At 48.6% G+C, this 21513-nt stretch overlaps 4 protein-coding genes across 4 annotated transcripts; 1 reads left to right on the top strand and 3 right to left on the bottom strand.

Annotated features, from left to right (window-relative positions):
• Positions 1-3514: 3514 nt before the first annotated feature.
• On the bottom strand, positions 3515-4234 carry UHO2_03883 (uncharacterized protein; the record flags this gene model as incomplete). The annotated part of the gene is made up of 1 exon (XM_041559840.1): positions 3515-4234. One exon carries the CDS (start codon positions 4232-4234, stop codon positions 3515-3517), a length of 720 nt encoding a protein of 239 aa, XP_041415774.1.
• An 8270-nt stretch (positions 4235-12504) lies between these two features.
• Positions 12505-16545, bottom strand: UHO2_03882 (uncharacterized protein; the record flags this gene model as incomplete). Its single annotated transcript, XM_041559839.1, has 2 exons — positions 12505-15653; positions 15684-16545. 2 exons carry the CDS (start codon positions 16543-16545, stop codon positions 12505-12507), a joined length of 4011 nt encoding a protein of 1336 aa, XP_041415773.1.
• Positions 16546-17908: 1363 nt separating this feature from the next.
• Positions 17909-18346, top strand: UHO2_03881 (uncharacterized protein; the record flags this gene model as incomplete). Its single annotated transcript, XM_041559838.1, has 3 exons — positions 17909-17940; positions 18091-18223; positions 18314-18346. The coding sequence occupies 3 exons, from the start codon at positions 17909-17911 to the stop codon at positions 18344-18346; spliced, it is 198 nt and encodes a 65-aa protein (XP_041415772.1).
• Positions 18347-19184: 838 nt separating this feature from the next.
• On the bottom strand, positions 19185-20642 carry UHO2_03880 (putative ATP-dependent RNA helicase DHH1; the record flags this gene model as incomplete). The annotated part of the gene is made up of 1 exon (XM_041559837.1): positions 19185-20642. The coding sequence occupies one exon, from the start codon at positions 20640-20642 to the stop codon at positions 19185-19187; it is 1458 nt and encodes a 485-aa protein (XP_041415771.1).
• Positions 20643-21513: the final 871 nt, after the last annotated feature.

Raw genomic sequence — 21513 nt, 5'->3', positions numbered from 1 at the left:
CAACAAGTGACTAAAGGGGTTTCACAAGACAAGTCGAGACAGAACTGTGCTGATGTGACCACATGACCAAGGGGTATGGTCACAAGGTTCAACAAGTGACTAAAGAGGTTTCACAAGATAAAGTCAAGAGGGAGCTGTGTTGAAAGGGGGCATCACACATCAGGCAGAAGGAGAGCATGAAGGCGAGAGGGCAGTGTTGCATAACCCATATGCCATGCAAACAGTAGGAGTGCAGTATCAAAGGGATTGGTGCCAGCAGGACAAGACAGTGCCTAACAGGGGACAAAGGCCCCTCAAGAGGAGCAGGATAGGTGTTGAGGGAAAACACCAACTGGACACATAAATACTCTCATTCTACCACAAGCATACAAGTGGATCAGCATCCACTCTGACTTGACTTACTTACTTTATACTTTACTTACTCGGTTACATATCATCGCAATAGCAGTGTGTCAGGGGTCTCGCGCCTGAAACCCAGGTCGGTCTGTCGAGATACTCGGTGACTATCAAACTGTGTGACAGCTATTGTCTCGGTATCGGTGACTATCAAGTTGTGCAGTGACAGCAGGTGGCATTCATTGTATATACTATTGTAGGTTTCAGCTGACCTCTGTGGACACTCCATTCAGGGGTAGCTCAGCACAATCAATATCAATGCTTCGGTTATGATGACACCAAGGTCTGGTGTGAGTGTTGATGATGATGAGGTTGATGACATTGGTGATAAGGTTGGTGAGTGTTGATGATAATGAGGTTGATGGTGTTGGTGATAAGGTTGGTGGCATCAACACGAGTGTCCAGTGTGTTGACTTTGATGCTTGAAGTGATCCCCAGACTGCAGTGGACTACTGCCTTCAGTTCTATCTATATCTGGACCACTAACCTGCTATGGGGCACCTACGGACATCAGGTAGTGGTGATACAACACACACACTATGATGAGGAGCAACCTTGATAGATTGCTGCTATGCTGACTGTAACTAATGAGTACTTGTGTTTCTAAAGTATTGACTAGTTGTATGGTGAGTAGAGTGGATGAGGATCCACTCGACCTATGATGATGAGAAAGCATGGTTATATACCTCTTCACAGCATCGCCAGCGATGCTGCTCCTGCTCTCTCTCCAGAGAGTACCTTCTTCATCGAGTACTGCTCAGGGGCCTCTCCTGCTTGGCACCCCTGTGCCTCTTGAGCTGTGTCGACTCCTTCAACACTGCTCCTCCTCCTTGCTATCCTGCTGCTTGTTTGGCACCCCTGTGCCTCCTAAGTGGTGTTGACTCCTTCGACACTGCTCCTCCTCCTCATGACCTGGTGTCGACTCCTTCGACACTTGTCTCTCGAGCCCCTGAGTGGTAACCATCTGAGCTTGGTCCTCTTCGTGGCTGTGCCTGGTCCTCCTCGCATATGGCTCGGTCCTCCTTTGCATGTGAGTCCGTAGGAGTCCATGGTCTCCATGGAGACTGCACTATGACCATGCTCTCTCCTGATATTGACTAGATCCTCGATATCTGTGCTCCTTCCATATGAACCAGTGACCCTCCTGCTTCTTGAGCATCCAGGCCCATGACACAGTGTTGCTGGCGATGCTGCGAGGAGATATATAATCATACCTTCTTGTCACAAATGGTCAAGTGGATCCCCATCCACTCTACTCACCATATAAACTAGTATTACTTCAGAAGCATAAGTACATTAGTTTTCAGTCAGCAAGTAGTAATCAATAGATTGCTTCTCATTGTAGCACATGTGTAGTATCACTGCTCACTGATGTCCGAAGGTGGTTCATAGTAAACCTGCAGTCCAGATAACGATAGAACTGAAGGCAGTCATCCACTGAGGTCCAGGGATCACCTCAAGTGTTAGTCGACACACTGGACACTCATGTCAATGTCATCAATCCATACTCACACCAGACCATTGGTGTCAACATCAAGTTCACTTAGAGTTGTATTGTATTTTGATCATGCCAAGCTACCCCTGGATGGAGTGTCCACAGTGGTCAGTCAAAATCTGTCATAATGTCAATACAACTACAGATTCCAACATGAAAAGTGACAGAGGTGGCTCTGTCACATATTTCACTAGGAATCGAAATACCATTAGCACTGTCGCATAACTCGACAGAATCGGTAATAGTATCAGTACTACCACCGATCACAGGTTTCAGGCGCGTGACCGCTGACACCTGGATGCGCAGGAAGTAGGAAGACCCGTAGTTCATATGAAGGGAGCGCAGGAATTGAGGGATCAGGCAGAACATGGGAATTACAGAAGAATTCAGTGAGATCAGTAGTAGACACAGTTCTATGACAGATCTCAACAAGATCTGCACAAATGAAGTTGATATCACGAATCCCACCAGAATCTGTAGTAAGCATGATCATATGGCAGATTCTGCAGAGATCAGTGATAAGGATATTCATATGACGATTCACATGTGAGGAGGACCAAGCTCGCATGCGAGGAGGATCAGGCACTGCCAAGAAGGGGACCAAGCTCAAGGAGCATGCAGATGGTTACCACTCAGGGGTTCACAAGATAGGAGTCAAGGGAACCATTGCCAGTTGAAGGAAGAAGAGCCATGTCAAGGACACTGGCAAACAGACCATGAGGAGGAGGAACAGTGTCAAAGGAGTTGGCACACAGCTCCAGAAGGACAGACAGGAGAATGGGCAAGCAGGGCTTGATGAGGAGGAGGCATCTCATCAGGGACCCCTGCACAAGTACTCAGTGAAGAAGGTACTCTCTGGAGAGAGAGCTGGAGCAGCGTCACTGGCGACGCTGTGAAGGGGTATATATAACCATACCTTCTTGCCATAAGTGGTCAAGTGAATCCTCATCCACTCTACACACCATGACTAGTATTACTTCAGAAGCATAAGTACTCATTAGTTCAGTCAGCATAGTAGTAATCGATAGATTGCTCTTCCTTGTAGTGCATGTGTTGTATCACTGCTCACTGATGTCCAAAGGTGGTTCATAGCAAACCAGCAGTCTGGATAAAGATAGAACCAAAGGCAGTAGTCCACTGTGGTCCAGGGATCACCTCAAGCAATAGTTGACACACTGGACACTCATGTCAATGCCACCAATCACATTACCAACAAGATACTCACACCATATCTTGGTGTTACCATACTCATGTATTGATATTGATTGTGCTGAGCTACCTCTGGATGGAGTGTCCACAGCAGTTAGTCAAAACCTGTAATAGCAATACTACAACTACAGATTCGAGTGGGAAAAGTGATAGAGACAGCTTTATTGCATGTTTCACTGAGAATCAAAATACCACTAGTGTTGTCACATAACTCAACAGAATCGGTAATAGTATCAACACTACTACCGATCTCAGGTTTCAGGTGAGTGACCGCTGACAGCAAGTTCTTAGGCAAATGAGCATGCTATAGTTATTAACCATGTGATAGCTGGCCCCTGAGTCTAAGATCCAACAACATGTCTCTTTTGAATTCAGGGGCTTCTGCCAACTCAGTGTGAAGGAACACCAGACCTCCTAGTCTGCTTTTGTGAGAGGAGAATTCTTGGGAATGGTTACAGAAGCATCACACTGCCTGGCTCTGTGTCCAGATTGCTTGCACACCCAGCATTGGATCTTTTTGGGTCTGGCTGCAACCCTCACACTTGTGCAACCATCATCTTTCTTGTCCTTCTTGTCTGTCTTGGCTGATTTGTCCTGATTGTCACTGCTGGTGATTCTAGCACTGGCCTGGCAGGGGTCTATCTTCTGGGTGGGGTTACTTTCAATTGCAGACTGACAGATGGTCAAAGCAGTGGTGAGGGCATTAAAGTTGAGCTGACTGATGGTTGCAACTGTTTCCTTGTACATGGGGTGGCATATTGTGCACTTCTGCAGGTTCAAGAACAGAGTGTCATTGGCAAACAATTTTCCCAGGAGGCTGCTCTCCATCTGAATAGATCTGATTTCTTGGATAAGCTTTTGAGCATTGGAGTTGAACATCCTGATGTTGCCTAGCTGAGCAATGAGTGTGAGTTGATGTGAGATTGCAGTAGCTTTGTTAGTCAGGCTGTTCTCAATCTTCTTCCAGACTTGATGGAAAGTGTGATATTCTCTGATGATGTTGAGAATCAAGTAGTTTACATTGTATTTGATGGTGGTGTTGATGGTACCATGCAGGGCATTAGTTAGGGCATCATCAAATGTGTGATTCCACTTGTTGTGCTTCTTATCATAAGCTCCTTTGAGGTGTTTCATTGTGTGTGGCACCAATCAGAGGAAGGACTTGATGTGGGCACTCCAGCTGTAGTAGTTGTGCAATGTGAGTTTGGGCACTGGCTTGAGGAGCTTTGCCAAGGTACAGAAGTTGTGTTGCTTGCTGCCACTGTCAAGGTCAAAGTTGGAGTTGGTTCCTTCATTGGCATCATTGTCAAGCACCTCAATTTCCATCTTGTTGATGGCCTTGTTATCAACTCACAACTGGGCTGCTTTACCCTTTCTACCTCCTTTGGCCCTGCTTGTGCCAGGTTAGGTTTTGGTTTCTTCTACCATGTTGTTGATGGGTTCCATGGCTCAGTTGGTGGAGCTTCAGACTCTTAATCAGTTGAAGATTACCAAGACTGTACACTGTCCTGAGCTACTAACAAGCTTGTATCCACAGGCATATGTTCTTGTGAAAAAGCTTGTATTTCTTGTTCATCAGTTGCATCCTTAGTGGACATATATATACTCTATTGCCAACTTTGATCATGCTCAAATGAGTTGAGCTACCTCCTATAAGACCCCTGAGTTGCCACCTTCTGCAGTGGAGCACATGAGCCATTGGTATGGCAACCCTCATGTGCTTTATTGTCTTCATTGCTTATGCATGTTCTCAGCCCCTTGGTGTCTCGGCTAATGCTCCTGTATACAGGTTGGAGTGCCGACACATCTGCAACTCCTGCCCATTGTTTAGGCGTTTGGGATTTTGTTTCAAATGTGGCCAATATTCAACTCGCTACTGCATTTGATTCTGGCTCATGCTGGGCTCCTTCGACCACTCTTCACCTCCCGGCACCCAGCGTCTCTGGATCTTACAGGAAGAAACAAACTGTGTAGGAGTGCAGGTTGGAAGAAGATTGCTCGATACCAAGGCAGGTTGTCTCTTTGGTATGTTTCAATTTTGGTGCTGCCTTTTCGAAGTCAATTTCTATTTCCACCACGTTCAGCTTTCGTCTTTCTCGATGAGCTAGCTTCGCTCGACCTCGAAGAGCATCGTCAAGGAGTCTTGAGCTGTTGACCAAAGTTGCTTTCGAATGGTCCAGCAGTCGTATTATTTGAAGATTACGACGTGTGGTACGCTTGTCCTGAGCTACTAACAAGCTCCTGATCACAGGCATATGACTTCTCGAATGCTTATTATTTCTATCAATGGATGCTATGTATGTGAGGGTATATATACTTGATCATTGCCTCCTAGACATGCTGGACTGTGATGAGCTACTCCTCGTATCACTCCTGAGTTGTTGCCTCCTGTAATACTCCTGAGTGTTGCTATGGCAATGCTTATGCATCCCACATGCACACCATCTATGCATGACTTCGCTTCATCGATGTCTCGCCTGTGCTCTGCGGACCCTGTGAATCCTGTTGGAATGCCGATGCCGGCGCATCTTCAACTGTATTCCAAGTCTCTGCTTGTTTTGGGTGTGTCTGATGCACGGGCTCAGGACAGAAAGTGGCATGAACGTAGTCTGTTAGGCCAAGCGAGCCAACAAAGCTGAACTTGGGGCAAGGAGTGGCCCAACCAACCCTCAAAGTGCTGGAAAATAGAACTCCGATCGACCCTTATCAGGAGGTAGTAGTCACAGTACAGTGTCCAAGCTTATCGAGCTAAACACTATACTATATTGACATTGGGAAAGAACACTGTGGTAGCTCAAGCTCTCTGTTTACTATCTATATACATTCTGGTTTGTGGCTGTCTGTGAGAATATCCCACCTAATGACCATCTGTGACAACAGATGTGTCACTGTTGCCCTCGATCATCATCATGTGGGCCTGCCTGATCTCCAATCTGATTAACCCTCCCCAATCAGTCACCAGATCATGTTCTGCTGGATCATTATCTCCAGCACCCCCTCTCAATCCAGTATGCATTTGTGATGTTGTCAAGCCAAATAGTCCTTGGACATGTAGGAGTGTCAGTGCTGTAAGTGGCTTAGTCAGTATGTTGGCAAGGTTCTTGCTGCTTTGGACTGGGGCCACCATGAGTCGTCAATTAGTGATCTTGTCCTGCAGAAAGAAATGAACAATGTTGATGTGCTTAGTCCTCTTGAAATGTTGGGGGTCATTTGCAATTGTGCATGCTCCTGATGAGTCACTGTACAGGATTGGTATGTTCTGATCATAGACAAGTTCCCCATTGTGGGAGTGGAAGGTCAAAGTTTCAACACTTACATGGATCTCAGCTGTCCTTGGCACTGGTTGCTCCAGCTCCTGCAAGAGCATTGAGGTCCACAACAGTTCTCTTGCTGCTGCTGCTAATGCTACATACTCTGCTTCTACCAAACTGTTTGCAACTGTCAGCTGAAGTCAGGAAGACCAACTACATATCAGTCCTCCAATAGTGAAGATGTACCCAGATGTCAACCTTCTGCAGTTGCATGACCTGGCCCAGTCACTATCGGCCCATCCTGTAAGTATCCATTTGCTGGTTGGCATGTGCACCATGAGACTAACCCCAACTGTCCCTTTGAGATACCTCAGCATGCACTTGGCTGCCACTAGGTGTTCCCCCAACAAGTTTGTGATGAACTGCACACAGCAACCTACAGTGAAAGCTATGTCAGGCCTGCTGCCTTGGGCAATCCACAGCAGTGATCCAATGAGCGATGCATAGTGATGTGTCAGGGGTCTCGCGCCTGAAACCCAGGTCGGTCTGTCGAGATAATCGGTGACTATCAAACTGTGCGACAGCTATTGTCTCGGTATCGGTGACTATCAAGTTGCGCAGTGACAGCAGGTGGCGTTCATTGTATATACTATCGTGGTTTCGGCTGACCTCTGTGGACACTCCGTTCAGGGGTAGCTTGGCATGATCAATATCAATGTTATGAGGACACCAAGGTCTGGTGTGAGTGTTGATGATGATGAGGTTGATGACGTTTGGTGATAAGGTTGGTGAGTGTTGATGATAATAAGGTTGATGGTGTTGGTGATAAGGTTGGTGGCATCAACACGAGTGTCCAGTGTGTTGACTTTGACGCTTGAAGTGATCCCCAGACCGCAGTGGACTACTGCCTTCGGTTATATCTTGATCCGGACCGCTAACCTGCTATGGGCGCCTTCGGACATCAGGTAGTGGTGATACAACACACACACTACGATGAGGAGCAACCTTTGATGGATTGCTGCTATGCTGACTGAAACTAATATATACTTATGCTGAAGTGATAACTAGTTATGGTGAGTAGAGTGGATGAGGATCCACTCGACCTATTGATGATGAGAAAGCATGGTTATATACCTCTTCACAGCATCGCCAGCGATGCTGCTCCTGCTCTCTCTCCAGAGAGTACCTTCTTCATCGAGTGCTGTTCAGGGGCCTCTCCTGCTTGGCACCCCTGTGTCTCTTGAGTGGTGTCTACTCCTTCGACACTGCTCCTCCTCCTCATGACCTGGTGTCGACTCCTTCAACACTGCTCCTCTTCCTTTGACCAGTGACAGTTCCTTTGACTCTTGTCTCTCGAGCCCCTGAGTGGTAACCATCTGAGCTTGGTCCTCTTCGTGGCTGTGCCTGCTCCTTGAGCTTGGTCCTCTTCGTGGCTGTGCCTGCTCCTTGAGCTTGGTCCTCCTCATGGCTGTGCCTGGCCCTCCTCGCATATGGCTCGGTCCTCCTTTGCATGTGAGTCTGTAGGAGTCCATGGTCTCCATGGAGACTGCACTACAACCATGCTCTCTACTGGTGTCGACTAGATCTTCGATACCTGTGCTCCTTCCATATGAACCAGCGACCCTCCTGCTTCCTGAGCATTTAGGCCCATGACATGATGCACCTCTTCTGTGCTGGCCATATCACCTTCCTGCAGTCCAAGGGTATTGATCATTTCCATTGCCAGCATTGGGGCTGTCCATGCCTCATCCATACCAAACTTTGTCAAAACCCCTTTGATGTATCCCCTTTGATCAATCATAAGTGTACATCCTTCCTGATTGTAATGTATGTTGAAACCAATGATGTGGGACATGTTACCTTGGTCCATGATACTGAAGGTGCTTGAGAGTTGTTGTTGTACTGCCTTGACCCATGATGCAGTTGCTCCTATAACCAGCAAGTTGTTGACATAGATGGTGAGTAATACCATTGCATTGTTGGAACCATGTGTGTATACACATGGTTCAGCATGGCAATGCTTGAAACTGAAAGCTTGAAGTTGTTCATCAAGGGCTGTGTGCCATAGTCATCTGGCCTGCTTGAGACCATATAGGGCCTTCTGTAACTTGTAGCATTTCCCTTCCATTTTGGCTGTTTCGAAAGTCAGTGGTATTTGGACATACATGTCCTTGTTGATTTTGCCATTGAGAAAGGCTGTGCTGATGTTGAGTTGAATGGCATACAGTCCATATAGTTGTGCAATGGCAAGTAGTATGTGGACTGTTTGTAAATGGATGACCAGACTAAAGGTTTGGTCATAGTCAAGGCCCTGGCATTGAGCATACCCCTGAGTGACAAGGTGGGCTTTGTATCATGTGGCTTGACATTGGGCATTGAGTTTGAGTTTATACACCCAGCAAGCACTGATGAGCTTGCCATCGGCAGGAATGTCAGCCAACACAAAGATGCTCATCTTGTGCATGCTGGCCATCTCATTAGTCATTGCCTCCTCCCATTTGCCCCAATCATCATGTGCTTTAGCTTCATTAAGTGAAAGGGGTTCTAGGAGAATACCATCAGTGCTCCACAACTGCTGGCCACTTGCAATGAGTGCAGTACCATTCATGACTGCAACTGCAAATGCCATGCAATCCAGGTGGTGATTGCCAAGAGTGGGTGCCTGGGTGCCAGAGCACATTGCAGCAAAGGCTGTATATCTGAACAGATTCAATGGGTCCAGTGATTTGGTGTGAGTGGATCCAAGGACAGAGACACCATCATAGACATCTGTCAGAGCATCGCTCCGAGGCATCCTGAGCAGGGACACAGTTTCTTGAGTATTGGTGTGAGTTGGGGCCTGCTGAACAGTCCCCCTTTCAGACAGTACCCCATCCAGCTCAGCACACAAGTCAGCAGCAATGGCATCAAGATCCATGACTATCTCACTGGTGTCCTCAAACTCAGACATCATTCTGTCCCAGTCACAACCATAGCTTGAGGAATCTGAGGAATTACTTGAATTTCATCTGGGATCCTGCTGGTGAGAGTATGGTTGCAAAGAGAGTGGGGTTGCATCCTCAGGTTCAGTGTCATCACTGGCATTGCTGACAGGAAGCCAAGTGTAGGACTGGTGGAGCTCACTATCTCCTGCAAGTACCTGGCACTCAGGAGGGGTGGTTTCGACTCCTGGTCATGTGAGTTCAGAGAAACAGACATCTATTGTGACAACGATGCGATCCAGTGCAGGGAGCCACACCTTATGGCCTTTGACAGCATGGGGTGCATCTGAAAAACCCAGGTAGATGCCCCAGAGAGCACATGGTTGAAGATGCTTGCTGACCATTGGGTGGTTGCACAACCATGTTGAGCAGGTACTGCCTCAGAGGACAATGTAAGCAATACAGCCGAAGTGTCAAATGTTGTGGAGTTCAGCGTGTTTGCCATGGAAGAGCTCGAATGGCATAATGTTTCCCCATGTACTTCCTGCCAATTGATTATGAATTAAAGTTGCCTGTGTGATAGCATGTGGCCACCATTGCTCATCCACTTTCAAGTCATATAGCAGACTCCAAGCAATCTTCTGGATGGTCTGGATCGCCTGTTCGACAAAGGCATTGTCTGTGTGTTGTTGAGTCGGGGAGGCAGTTGTCACAGGGCCAGCGGGCCAGCGTATGAAGGGTGCGCCAAATTGACCAGCAGCAATTATGGTAATGTCAGGATCAGCAGATCAACATATGAAGGGGCACCAAATTGATCGGTGCCAAATCATCAGGAATTGATGTAGCTAATCGGGCTGGTAGCACATATGATTTATGAGATCAACCAAACTCTGGGTTCCAGGTTAATCTCATGAGGATTGATTGGGATCAGCTGGATCGGCATGCCTCAGCAAGTTGGCCAACACAAGCAAGTGTCAGGAGATTCAGGAAGGAAGATACTGGCATTAGAAGAAGAAGCATATGGAGATAACCACATGTAGGAGCAGGGGACCAAGCTCAGCATCATGCAGACAGTTACCACTTGAGGGGTACATGCATATAGCCACACAGGCCCAAGCACAGGGGCGACCACATGACCAAGGGGTTTGGTCATGAGGTCCAACAAGTGGCTAAAGGGATTCACAAGATAAGGTCAAGAAGGTGGTTGCCAGTGAAGAGAGAAGGAGCTGTGAATGGAGATTGGTTAAATGAAGAGGAGGAGCTGTGTCAAAGGGGTCATCACACATCATCAGGCAGAAAGAGAGCATGAAGGCAAAAGGGCAGTGTTGCATAACCATTATGCTGTGCAAATGGTAGGGGCACAGCATCAATGGGATTGATGCCAGCAGGAGAGACAGTGTCAAACAGGGGATGAAGGCCCCTCAGGAGGAGTGGGATAGGTGTCACAGGCAACACCAATCAAATGCATAAATACTCTCATTCTACCATAGCATACAAGTGGATCCTCATCCACTCTACTTACTTACTTTATACTTTACTCTTTACTTGACTCTTAGTTATGTATCATTGCAATAGCAGTGCTTTTGCAATGACCCTCAAATGTGTGTGTTGTATCACCATTAGGCTTCAACTGTAGGTGGTGTTCTCCAAACACTTGTGGTCCAGTTCTCAACTGTAGGCAGTGTTCTTCAACACTTGTGGTCCAGTCCCTTACTGTAGGCAGTGTTGCTCGACACCTGTGGTCCAGTCAGTTATTGTAGGTGGTGGCTCACAACTGTGGTCCAGTAACTCCTGTCCTCTGTAGGTGATAAGTATATCATGGTCCAGACAATGTCCAAGAGCATTATCAACAGTACTGCAAACACATGTACTGTAAGGAGAGGGTATCACTCACTCTCCAACAAACAGCAAATGTGCTGTGCAACCTCTGAACAGAGTGTTCAAGGTGGTCAGCCAAGACTCACCAGTTGGAGACATCTGGTTACATTTAGTCAAAACATACTGAGTAGATCTTACTCAACCAATCCCATCTATACTGATTGAATAACACCCAAAACTAGTCTCTGGCGCGCGACCGCTTGACCTAGTTGGCAATGCCAGAGACTTGCTTTACTACAGGACTCAGGCAGGCGGCCCACATTTGCCAATGTGGCGGCGAAGGCTAAGGAGACAGCAGGTTCTGGCATGCTGTCATCCCATATGATCATTGTGGCAGCAGGATAGCTGTCACCACTCATAGGCACTCTGATGGCTTGCTTGAAGGTCCGATACCAGTGTATGGGTGTCCAAGGTTCCTGCAGATAGGCATGTAGCTCAGAAACATGTGCTTCCCATTTGTTCAAGAAATCATATGCATGACTCCTGATCTGATCCCAACACAAGGCATATGTAATAGCAAGTAATTCATATTCCTTAGCAATGGAGTGTGCAGTACATTTCTTCACCACCCAGTCAAACAAGTCCATGGTGAACAGTACCAGCCAATCTCCATGTTTGGCAAAGTACTTGGTGCACAATCTATTTGAGAAGCTATGCATTATGATCAACCTGGGAGTGAGTCAGTGTCCTCGAAGGTTGTTACCTTCCAGTCAAGAATGTTCCAAGTGAAAGGGATGACAGACAAGGTCACAAGTAGTTTACATTGCCATGCATGGACAGAAACTATCCTCAGGTCTAGGAGGTCATGTTCATCCCACCTCTTTTTGTCATTTAACCCAGACAATACCTTTAAATGGTGGTTTGCTAGATTGTTGAGCTCCAGGGTTGGCACTGGTGTAGCATCATGACCAGTTAGACAGAGGTGGTGATCGAAATTGTTTGGGTCGAAGGCAGGTGTGCTCCCTCTAACCAACATGGAAGCTTCACCCTTAACTGGTCAACATGTCTTGATGTCACAGGTGAGTTCAATTGGTCCCTCAATCTTGAGATTGAGGATATGGGTCACATCCCAGTTGAAGTCATTCGTCAGTGCGTTGAAGTCATTCGTCAGTGGTTGGAGTTGAGGCGTCTTGTTGATGATGATGGTGGGAGAGAGAGAGAGAGCGAGAGAGCGAGGAGTCTATATATATACAAAAGAAGAGCGGCAGAGAGCCGCATTAACTGCGGAGCATAACAAAGCATTTTGTCTTGAGTAGGTTGTGACACATGTGGTCCGTGCTCAGATGCTCAGGCCTTTTACTCGGCCGTAAGCGCTACCCTCACTGTCTCTACGCTTTGTGTAGCCTTATCTACTTCAACTCCCCCCCTCAACAGCATATGTACCCTGTTCATTATGCTGTTGTTTCAAGGTGTGACCTCCATTCTTCAACACTGTCACATAGCTCGGGGACCCCGTTTCGTACACTGATGCCGGTATTTGCAGGTGTAGCCCAGATCTTGCTTGCTGCATTGCCTGTCTCCCAATGGGCTTTGTGAGTACGTCTGCCAAGTTTCTCATGGTGTCTACGTACTTGATCTGCACCCTTCCCTCTTGAATGTTGTTACGGACGAAGTGATACTTGGTGCCGATGTGTTTAAGCTTCCAGTGCTGTGCTGGGTCCTTACTAACCTGTATGCAACCAGTGTTGTCCGAGTAGACCGTCGGTGTGCCTGTGGCGATGCCAATTGAGCATAGCAGCTGCTTGAGGAAGAGCACCTCACGTGTTGCTTCCGTGGCTGCAATGAACTCTGCCTCGACAGCGGACAATGACATGCATTTTTGTGTCGCTGACTTCCAGGCTACTGGATTCCCGTACACTAACGCCACTGACCCCGATGTACTCCTTCTCTGTATGGTGGCATCGCTCGCCCAGTTTGCATCGCTGTGTGCGACTAGTGGCTCTTGCGACTCACTTGCCCTATAAACCAATCCAACCTGCCTTGTGCTTTCGAGGTAGCGTAAGACCCTTTGTGCTGCCTGGTAATGCTCCTGTGATGGTTCACGCATGTGCCTAGCGAGAACACCCACGGTAAGGCTAAGGTCGGGCTGGGTGCTGTTGGCAACCCAGAGCAGCTTGCCAACAATCACCAGATACTCCTTCTGTTGCGCTGCGCTTGCAACAAGGGTTCCCTCCGGTATGCTCTGCATTGGAACCATGGTCGGCTTTGTACGTTTGTCCAGGTGCTTTGCCAGCACTTGGTCAATGTACCCTGAATGACCAATCGTCATGGTGCACATTGCACGGTCTCGACTGATTTTGATGCCCAGGAAGTGAGAGACCTCACTGCTATCTTCCATCTTCCATCTCTGGCCAATCTGCTCCTTAACCTTTAGGACCGTTTCCAGCCATGGTGCTATGACTAATGTATCATCGACGTAGATGACCACAATTGCCATATCTTCACCCTGTCCCTTGGTGTAGATACAGGGAGCGCACTCTACCTGGAAGAATCCCATGCGTCGCAAAGACCTGTCGAACTCCTGATTCCATTCTCGTCCAGACTGCTTTAGGCCGTATAGACCCTTGATTACCTTGTACACCTTGCCAGGTGCTACTCCTGATCCTTCTGGCAGCTTCATGTAGATTGCTTCCTTTAACGTGGAGTTCAAGTAAGCCATAGTGATGTCCAGAGCATGTACCTCCCAGTTGTTCTGCACCGCTAGTGCTAAGATGGCTCTGATCGCTCCAAGGGGTGCTACTGGAGAGAAGGTTTCTTGGTAGTCGATCCCCTCTCTCTGTGTGAAGCCCCTTGCAACCAGTCGCGCCTTGTGCTTAACAGGTACACCATCAGCGTCAAGCTTCAGCCAAAGCACAACCTTAGAGTCCACAAGTGGTACTCCTGGCGGTTGGTGCACCACCTCCCAAGTCCCCATTGCCTCGAGTCCTTCTAGCTCCTTTCGTATTGCCTCCTTCCAGAGCTGGGCATCCTCACCGTCCATTGCTTCCCCAAGCGTTGGGTCCAGGTTCAGTATTGCTGTGTTGGCGGCACCTACTGTGCTGTCTTCGGCTGGTAGGAGATCCTCCACTGCGGCTGGCGTGACACCCTCCTCCTCAACCTCCGCGGTCACCACGGGCCTGACTGCCTCTTGTTGGCGATCACTCCATCCTTTATCCTCATGGAATGTTGCTGAGTTGCTCCATTGGATTGACGCTGGCTGGTCCGGGTTGCAAAACTTCCATGCTTTGTGTTCGTCGTCATACCCAATCATGATGGCTGGCTTTGCTCTAGCCCCATACTTGCCTTGCTGGTCCTTCTGTTGAACATGAACCCATGCCAAGCATCCGAAGACTCGCAGCTGCTGGGCCAGCTTGTGTGCGGTGGTTCCATAAAAGGCCTCGTGGGGAATGGTTTTGGTGGCTGACGGGGTAAGGTTCATCACGTGTGCTGCTGCCGTGATTGCATACGGCCACAACTCTCTGGGGCAAGCTCGACCAATCAGCATCGAGTGCATCTTTTCTTGGACCGACCTGATTGCTCTCTCCGCCTGTCCATTTTGGACGCTGATCCCCGGGATGCTCTTTTGCCACTTGAAACCCTCTTGAGTTTGCCAGTCTTCGGCTGTTATGCTGCACCATTCTCCTCCATTGTCGCTGCGGAGTGTTTTGAGTTTCCTGCCCGTTGCCCGTTCCATCCTGGCTATCCACCTCCTCAGCGCCGTGAGTGCAGCACTCTTTGTGCAGAGTGGTTCCATGTAGATCAGGGAGGAGAAGTCGTCCACAGCAACTAGTGCGTAGTGGTAGTTGGCATGTCCTTTGAAATCTGTCATCAGGTCTATGTGTACCAGCTCTAATGGTGCCTCCATTCTTTCCGACTCTGATTGGCTCATCCGTGCTCGAGTCTGTTTTCCTTGGCTGCACGCGTTACAGTGCTTCGACTCATGTTCCATTTCCTCATCGGTACCTAGGTAATGAGCCCGGATTTGCCTCATTTTGTCTCGTCCTGGGTGTCTGAACCTCTCATGCCATAGGTAGCTGTCTTGATGCTTCGTGTCCTTATTGCCCTCTGGGGCATTATCTAGTTTTCCTGTGTTCTGGTTGTCCTCTGGGACATCGTCAAGTGTCTCTTCCAACTCCAGGGCTAGTGCCTTTCCCTGTACTTCGAACTGCCCTTTTCTTCTGTTCCTCTTGTATTGTATTCGTGTACCGTCATTTTGCTTAATGATGGTTCCAAACTCATCAAAAGTTACCCGTGCACCATTCTCGATCAAGCCTTGTACTGATAATAAATTAGAATTAAGTTTCGGCACATAGAGCACATCCAATAGTTGAATGGTTACATCGCCAACCCGAAGGGAGGCGTCTCCTATGGCCTTCACTTGAAGCCTTTCATTTCCAGCAGTACAGATCTGACCGTCCTTGTGCATCGAGGTGAGCAGCATTCTTTCATCGTTTACCATGTGGTGCGTTGCACCCGAATCGACGATCCAGGTGTCCGATGTTGGTTGCTCATTCCTGCCGATTGCTAGGAGGGTGCACCCGAGTTCCTATTGACTCGCTTCTTGTGCTGGATTGGGGGTGGGTCCGTCTCTACTAGGTGCGGGGTTATTGTTGGTGTTCGTGCAGTTTCGAGCAATGTGATTAGGTCCTCCACAAGCGTAGCACTTTGGAGGGGCCGAGGGGTTGCGAGGATCGCGCCTGCCTCTGGGTCCTTGCTCCGCCTGGTCCGTGCTTGTGGCAACCCTTGCTGCTCCTCTAATACAGCCGGTGACCTCACCATCCTGCTGTTTCTTGGCGAGTGCGTGGTAGGCTTCGTCATACTTACAGTCTGGTCTGGCCATTTTCAGTGCGTCGACGGCGTTGGCATAGAACCAATCTTGGGCCGTGCAGCAATAGAGAGTTGATTTCTTGAGGTCCTCGTCGAAACACTTTCCCAGGCGTGCTGCATCGTTCCAGATCGAATCGAGTTCCTTGCCTAGCCTGACAATGTCTCGATTGTGCAAGCGCACTGTGTGAATACGATCCTGCAGTCCTGCTCGCTTTACAGCGTCGTTTAATGTTAGTGCCTTCTTGAGTTTGGCATAGAGTGTGCTACCGAGCTGGACTTCTTCATCCACTCCCCTGACGGTGTAGGTGTCGATACGGCTGTCTGGACTGTTGTCACAGCAGGCGTGGATGAGGCCCATGAGGGCTTTATCCAAGTCTTTGTCGTATTCCTCGTTTCCAGGCGCTACCGTGCCATACAGTATCTCCTTCGCATTATGTACTCTTTGGAGGCAGTCGATGAAGGTAGGTTCCCAAGTGTGCCAGTTGTTGTCGCTGAGCTTCTTGATGTGCGCAATGGTGCTCGACACCTCCTTGGGGATCTTCTCAGTTTCCCTGTGCGGGGTCTGGTTGCTAATGCTGATGAGACCCATAGCTCATACGATTGCTTCCTCGGCCGTTAGTGCTGGGTTCGCCAGCTGGAGGATCCTGACTACCTGCGTGAGCCATCCTTCCTCCTGTCCGTTGCCTGTGGTCGTTTGATCATCATCGCCCCTTCCCGTCTGTCCAGCTCTTGTCGATGGCGGCATTGCGTTGAGTTTCAGACTCTTAATCAGTTGAAGTCATTCGTCAGTGCGTTGAAGTCATTCGTCAGTGGTTGGAGTTGAGGCGTCTTGTTGATGATGATGGTGGGAGAGAGAGAGAGAGCGAGAGAGCGAGGAGTCTATATATATACAAAAGAAGAGTGGCAGAGAGCCGCATTAACTGCGGAGCATAACAAAGCATTTTGTCTTGAGTAGGTTGTGACACATGTGGTCTGTGCTCAGTTGCTCAGGCCTTTTACTCGGCCGTAAGCACTACCCTCACTGTCTCTACGCTTTGTGTAGCCTTATCTACTTCAACTATCCCATCCTTCATTAGTGAGGAAGAGATTTACCCTAGCTTGCATCTGTCTGCCAAGCTTGATTTGGCTGGTGAATGGGCTGAGGTTGTGCAACCCATAGTAGAGTGCACTAACACACTTGACCATAATGGAGACTGGAGTAATCACCTGTTTGTTATCACCAGTGATGGCAAACTCCAATAGGTGGTCCTCCTTTGGGGAGTTTGGGGTACCATACACTTCATTTGCCATTACTTGGTTGAAGCAATTCTGAAGGATTTTTGGTAACTGGGGCAAGAGATCTTGCACCAGGGTGATGAAATTGTCATATAGAAAGTAGCTGATGTTAGACATCATTTTAAGTGTCTGATTGGAGGTAGTGAAAATGACAATTTGGGCTCATAACCTGCTGGAAAATAGAACTCCGATTGACCCTTATCAGGAGGTAGTAGTCACAGTACAGTGTCCAAGCTTATCGAGCTAAACACTATACTATATTGACATTGGGAAAGAACACTGTGGTAGCTCAAGCTCTCTGTTTACTATCTATATACATTCTGGTTTGTGGCTGTCTGTGAGAATATCCCACCTAATGACCATCTGTGACAACAGATGTGTCACTGTTGCCCTCGATCATCATCATGTGGGCCTGCCTGATCTCCAATCTGATTAACCCTCCCCAATCAGTCACCAGATCGTGTTCTGCTGGATCGTTATCTCCAGCACAAAGAACGCATCGTCCAACTCAGCCCCTTCCTCCTTACCAGCATTTTCCCCATCTGCTCTTCTTCTTCCATCACCAACCCACGAACCCACCACCCCACCAGCTCAGTCTATTACATCACACAGGCTCATACTCGCTGCCAACACGCTCCATCTGCTCTCTTCTCCCCAGCTGTAGAGGTGTTTTGAGGATGAAAGCGTACAAAGGAATGCTTCTGACTTGGTAAGTCCCCACCTATCGTCTCCCCACACCCTCTTTCTTCTTCCTTCTTCCTTCTCCCTTCTCCCTTCTCCCTTCTTCCTTCTCCCTTCTCCAGTGCTGACTCTTGCTCCTCGCACTTCGCTATTTCTCCTCCCGTATCGCTCATCGTAGCGACGCAGCAGTAAAACAACTCATCCTGTCCCTAGACGAACGTAATCGATTCATCATCATGGATCTAGACGAAACCCATCTCTTGATCTCTCCTGATCGCATAGATTGGTTGCGGTCTGAGCTTGAAGTCGAGGTAAGTGTCACCTCCCAAGTCTTTGTTTGAGATGAAAAGGTAGCTGACAAAAAAAAAAAATGCTTGCATTTGGGATTGGGTTGATGGTAGTTGGAGAAAAATACTTATACTCTCGAAGCATAGCCGTAGCCAAGACGAATGAAAACGCTCAGCCAGCTACAGACATCATTCGGTACCTTTCTAGATCAGATACAGGGCACGAAATGTGAAAGCATCAGCAAGCAGAGCTTTTACCAGCATAAAACAACCCACGCAATTCTGCAGTATACCCGCATCGCTTTCGAACAAGCGCCGCACAAATCATGTACAACAGCACATCAAATTCAATTCAGCACAGTCTCAGGCTCGAAACAGACAAGAATGATGTTTTTGTGGGGATGATGGCGATAGGATTGAATAGTGACGAGAGTAGGAGATGTGTGTGGAGGGGAGTGAGGTGAACGGAAGGAGATCGTCGGAACGAGATGGGATAGAGGGGGTGTGATGACGTGCGAAAAGATAGAGTGAGAGGATGGCGGGAATGAGAGGACGAAGACGAGCTATGTGAACGAAACAGATGGGATTTGATGAGGGAAGAGATGTGAAGATGGGTGAAAGAGAGGACAATCGGCAGATAGCGAGGGATGTGTTTGCCAGCCTACGTGTTTGACGATAAAGAAAGGTGATGGAAGTCGCGAAAGGGAAATGGATACGTGAGGTGTTAGGAGAGTATCGAAGGCAAGCGAGATGTGGTTGAGTGATGCTGATGACTGCGCTCATGAAGGATGTGTTTGAGGTTGGGTGCTCCGTGAGCGAGAAAAGATGAATCTGTGACCATTCCTGGCTAGTGGCAAGAGGATCTCGGAAAGATGCCTCGACGACAGAGCCAGGGTGAGATGTCAAGAGTGAACGATCTCGACGGCTTGCATGTGTCAGGCAAGCTTCGACATTCGCAATGAACATGGGCGCTGTGCTGGGCGTCTTATTGCGCAGGCGGGGCACCCTGTCCCCTACCCGTACCACCACCACCGCCTCGTGATCCACCACCCCTATGCCTATGCGGTACACTATTACTGAAGTTCTGATTCTGCGGAATCGCACTTGCATGCATAGCCTGCTGACCCGGCGGAATCACCGGTCTACCTTCCTGCCTATTCCCATTCTGACCTCCTTTCTCCCCCTCCTGAATAAGACTCGGGGCAACATACAACCTCTTATCAATATTGCTCGGAATCGGTTGGATCTCCGTCCCCAACTCCTGCTCGATCCTATACAGATTAAACCTATCCTCGTACGTGATTAGGTTGATCGCCAAACCCAAATGACCGAATCTACCCGACCTACCAATTCTGTGCAAATACGTCTCTGCGTTCTTCGGGAAATCAAAGTTGATCACCACATTCACCGCTTGAATGTCAATACCGCGCGTCAAAAGATCCGAACAGACCAGGTTGCGGCATGCACCGTTACGAAAGTCGTGGAAAACCCTGTTTCGGTGGGATTGAAGCATTTTGGCGTGCGAGTAGAAGCAGCTGTATCCCAACTCTGTAATCTTCTTGGCGAGCAGTTCGACACGGTTGGTGGAATTACAGAAGATGATGGATTGGTTGATCTGGAGTTTGGAGAAGAGCGTGTTGAGACAGTGCACCTTTTGTCGCTCTTCGACAAAGGCGTAGTATTGGGTGACACCACGGAGGGTGAGCTCGTCCATGAGGTTGATCTCGTACGGCTTGACCATGTTGCGATCTTTGAAGTCCTTGACGATCAGAGGGAAAGTGGCGGAGAAAAGCATGACTTGTCGCTCTTTGGGCAAGAAGCTGAGAAGCTGCTCCATGACAGGGGTGAATTCGGGCGAGAGAAGCTTGTCGGCCTCGTCCATGACGAAAGTATGACACTGGCTGAGATCAGCTACACCCTTACCGGCAAGATCGAGGATACGACCAGGAGTACCGACAAGCATGTGAACAGTCTGTCCTAGACGCAAGATATCATCTCGCAAAGTGGTACCACCAGTAGTGACCATGACTTCAACACCGAGGTGCTTGCCAAGTGTCTTTGCGACCTGACTTGTTTGAAGAGCAAGCTCACGAGTGGGCACAAGGAGAACAGCCTGGATCTTGTTCTTCTTGGTGTTGAGCTTTTCGAGCGAAGGAATGACATAGGCGGCGGTCTTGCCAGTACCGTTTTTGGCACGCGCAAGAATATCACGACCGGTGAGGGCGATAGGGATAGCTTCTTCTTGGATGGGGGAAGGACGTTCGAAACCGGCTTCGAAGATACCCATGAGAAGTTCCCGTTTCAGAAAGTAGTCTTCAAACTCGTTGCCTTTGGTGTTGAGGACATCCTCAGTTTGAGGACGTTCATCTTTGGCGATCTTGGAAGCGATCTGCTGCTTCCAAGCTGCTTCGGATTGTCCTGACGCTGGCCCTGCTGACGACATTGTGTATGATATATATATATATATATATATGTGTGTGTGTGTGTGTGTTGTGGGAGGGCGACTCGTGCAAGTTATGGTCTTCGGTATGGGTATGCGAGCTGAAATGCTTCGTTGCTCAAAGATGTGATTTCTAATCGACTAGGGACTTGGAGGAGCGTCGATTGTGTGTTGCACTTCGGGTTGAGATGCGACGGAATAGCCTGCGGTCTGGTCTAGAAATACAGGATTCCAATGAGATGGAGTGACGACTGCTGCAATTGTAGATTGACCCACTAGTGTAGCAAGGAAGGTGAATTGCGTGAAGCAACGAGATTGGGTCAGAGATGGAGTTTGTGGGAGATTGCTGGTGTTGGTGTTGCAGGGCAGACCTTGTTGCTCGAAGAGGTCGAAAGTGCGCTGCGAGACGAGATGAGGTGCGAGAGCCGTACGTGCACAGATATTTGTAGGCAGTGTAGGCTCGAGTTGTTGCTGCCGATGATTCAACGAGAGCGACAACGGGATGAAGGAGGAACTGCGATGGTTTTGCAAGTTATGAGAGCACTACAAAAGACTATGCTGGCGCTGAAGGTAGGATGTGCGAGTGCGAGTGCGAGCGCGATTGTTTGGAACGCAGAGTCGCTCTGTCGTGGTATTGCTTGCTGTCAAAGAGGTTGAGTGACAGCCGAATATAGTCAAGGCTGGGTCAAGGGTTTGTGCAGCTTCTTGCGAGTGATTTGAGCTGGATGAGAATGTTGGTTGCTTTGTTACAAGAGCTGCTTCGTTGATGATGATGAAGAAGAAGGATGAGGTGAGAGGGGAAGGGAAGGCGACGAGCGTATCGACAGCCGACGACAGCTTTTCCACCTTTTCTGCCCGATCTAATAATCGCAAT

The sequence above is a fragment of the Ustilago hordei genome (assembly GCF_900519145.1).
Source record: "Ustilago hordei strain Uho2 genome assembly, contig: UHO2_contig_07, whole genome shotgun sequence".
In the NCBI taxonomy this organism is placed as follows: domain Eukaryota; kingdom Fungi; phylum Basidiomycota; class Ustilaginomycetes; order Ustilaginales; family Ustilaginaceae; genus Ustilago; species Ustilago hordei.
Note: the sequence above shows the minus strand (reverse complement) of the source record. Positions and strands in the feature narration are given on the sequence as shown.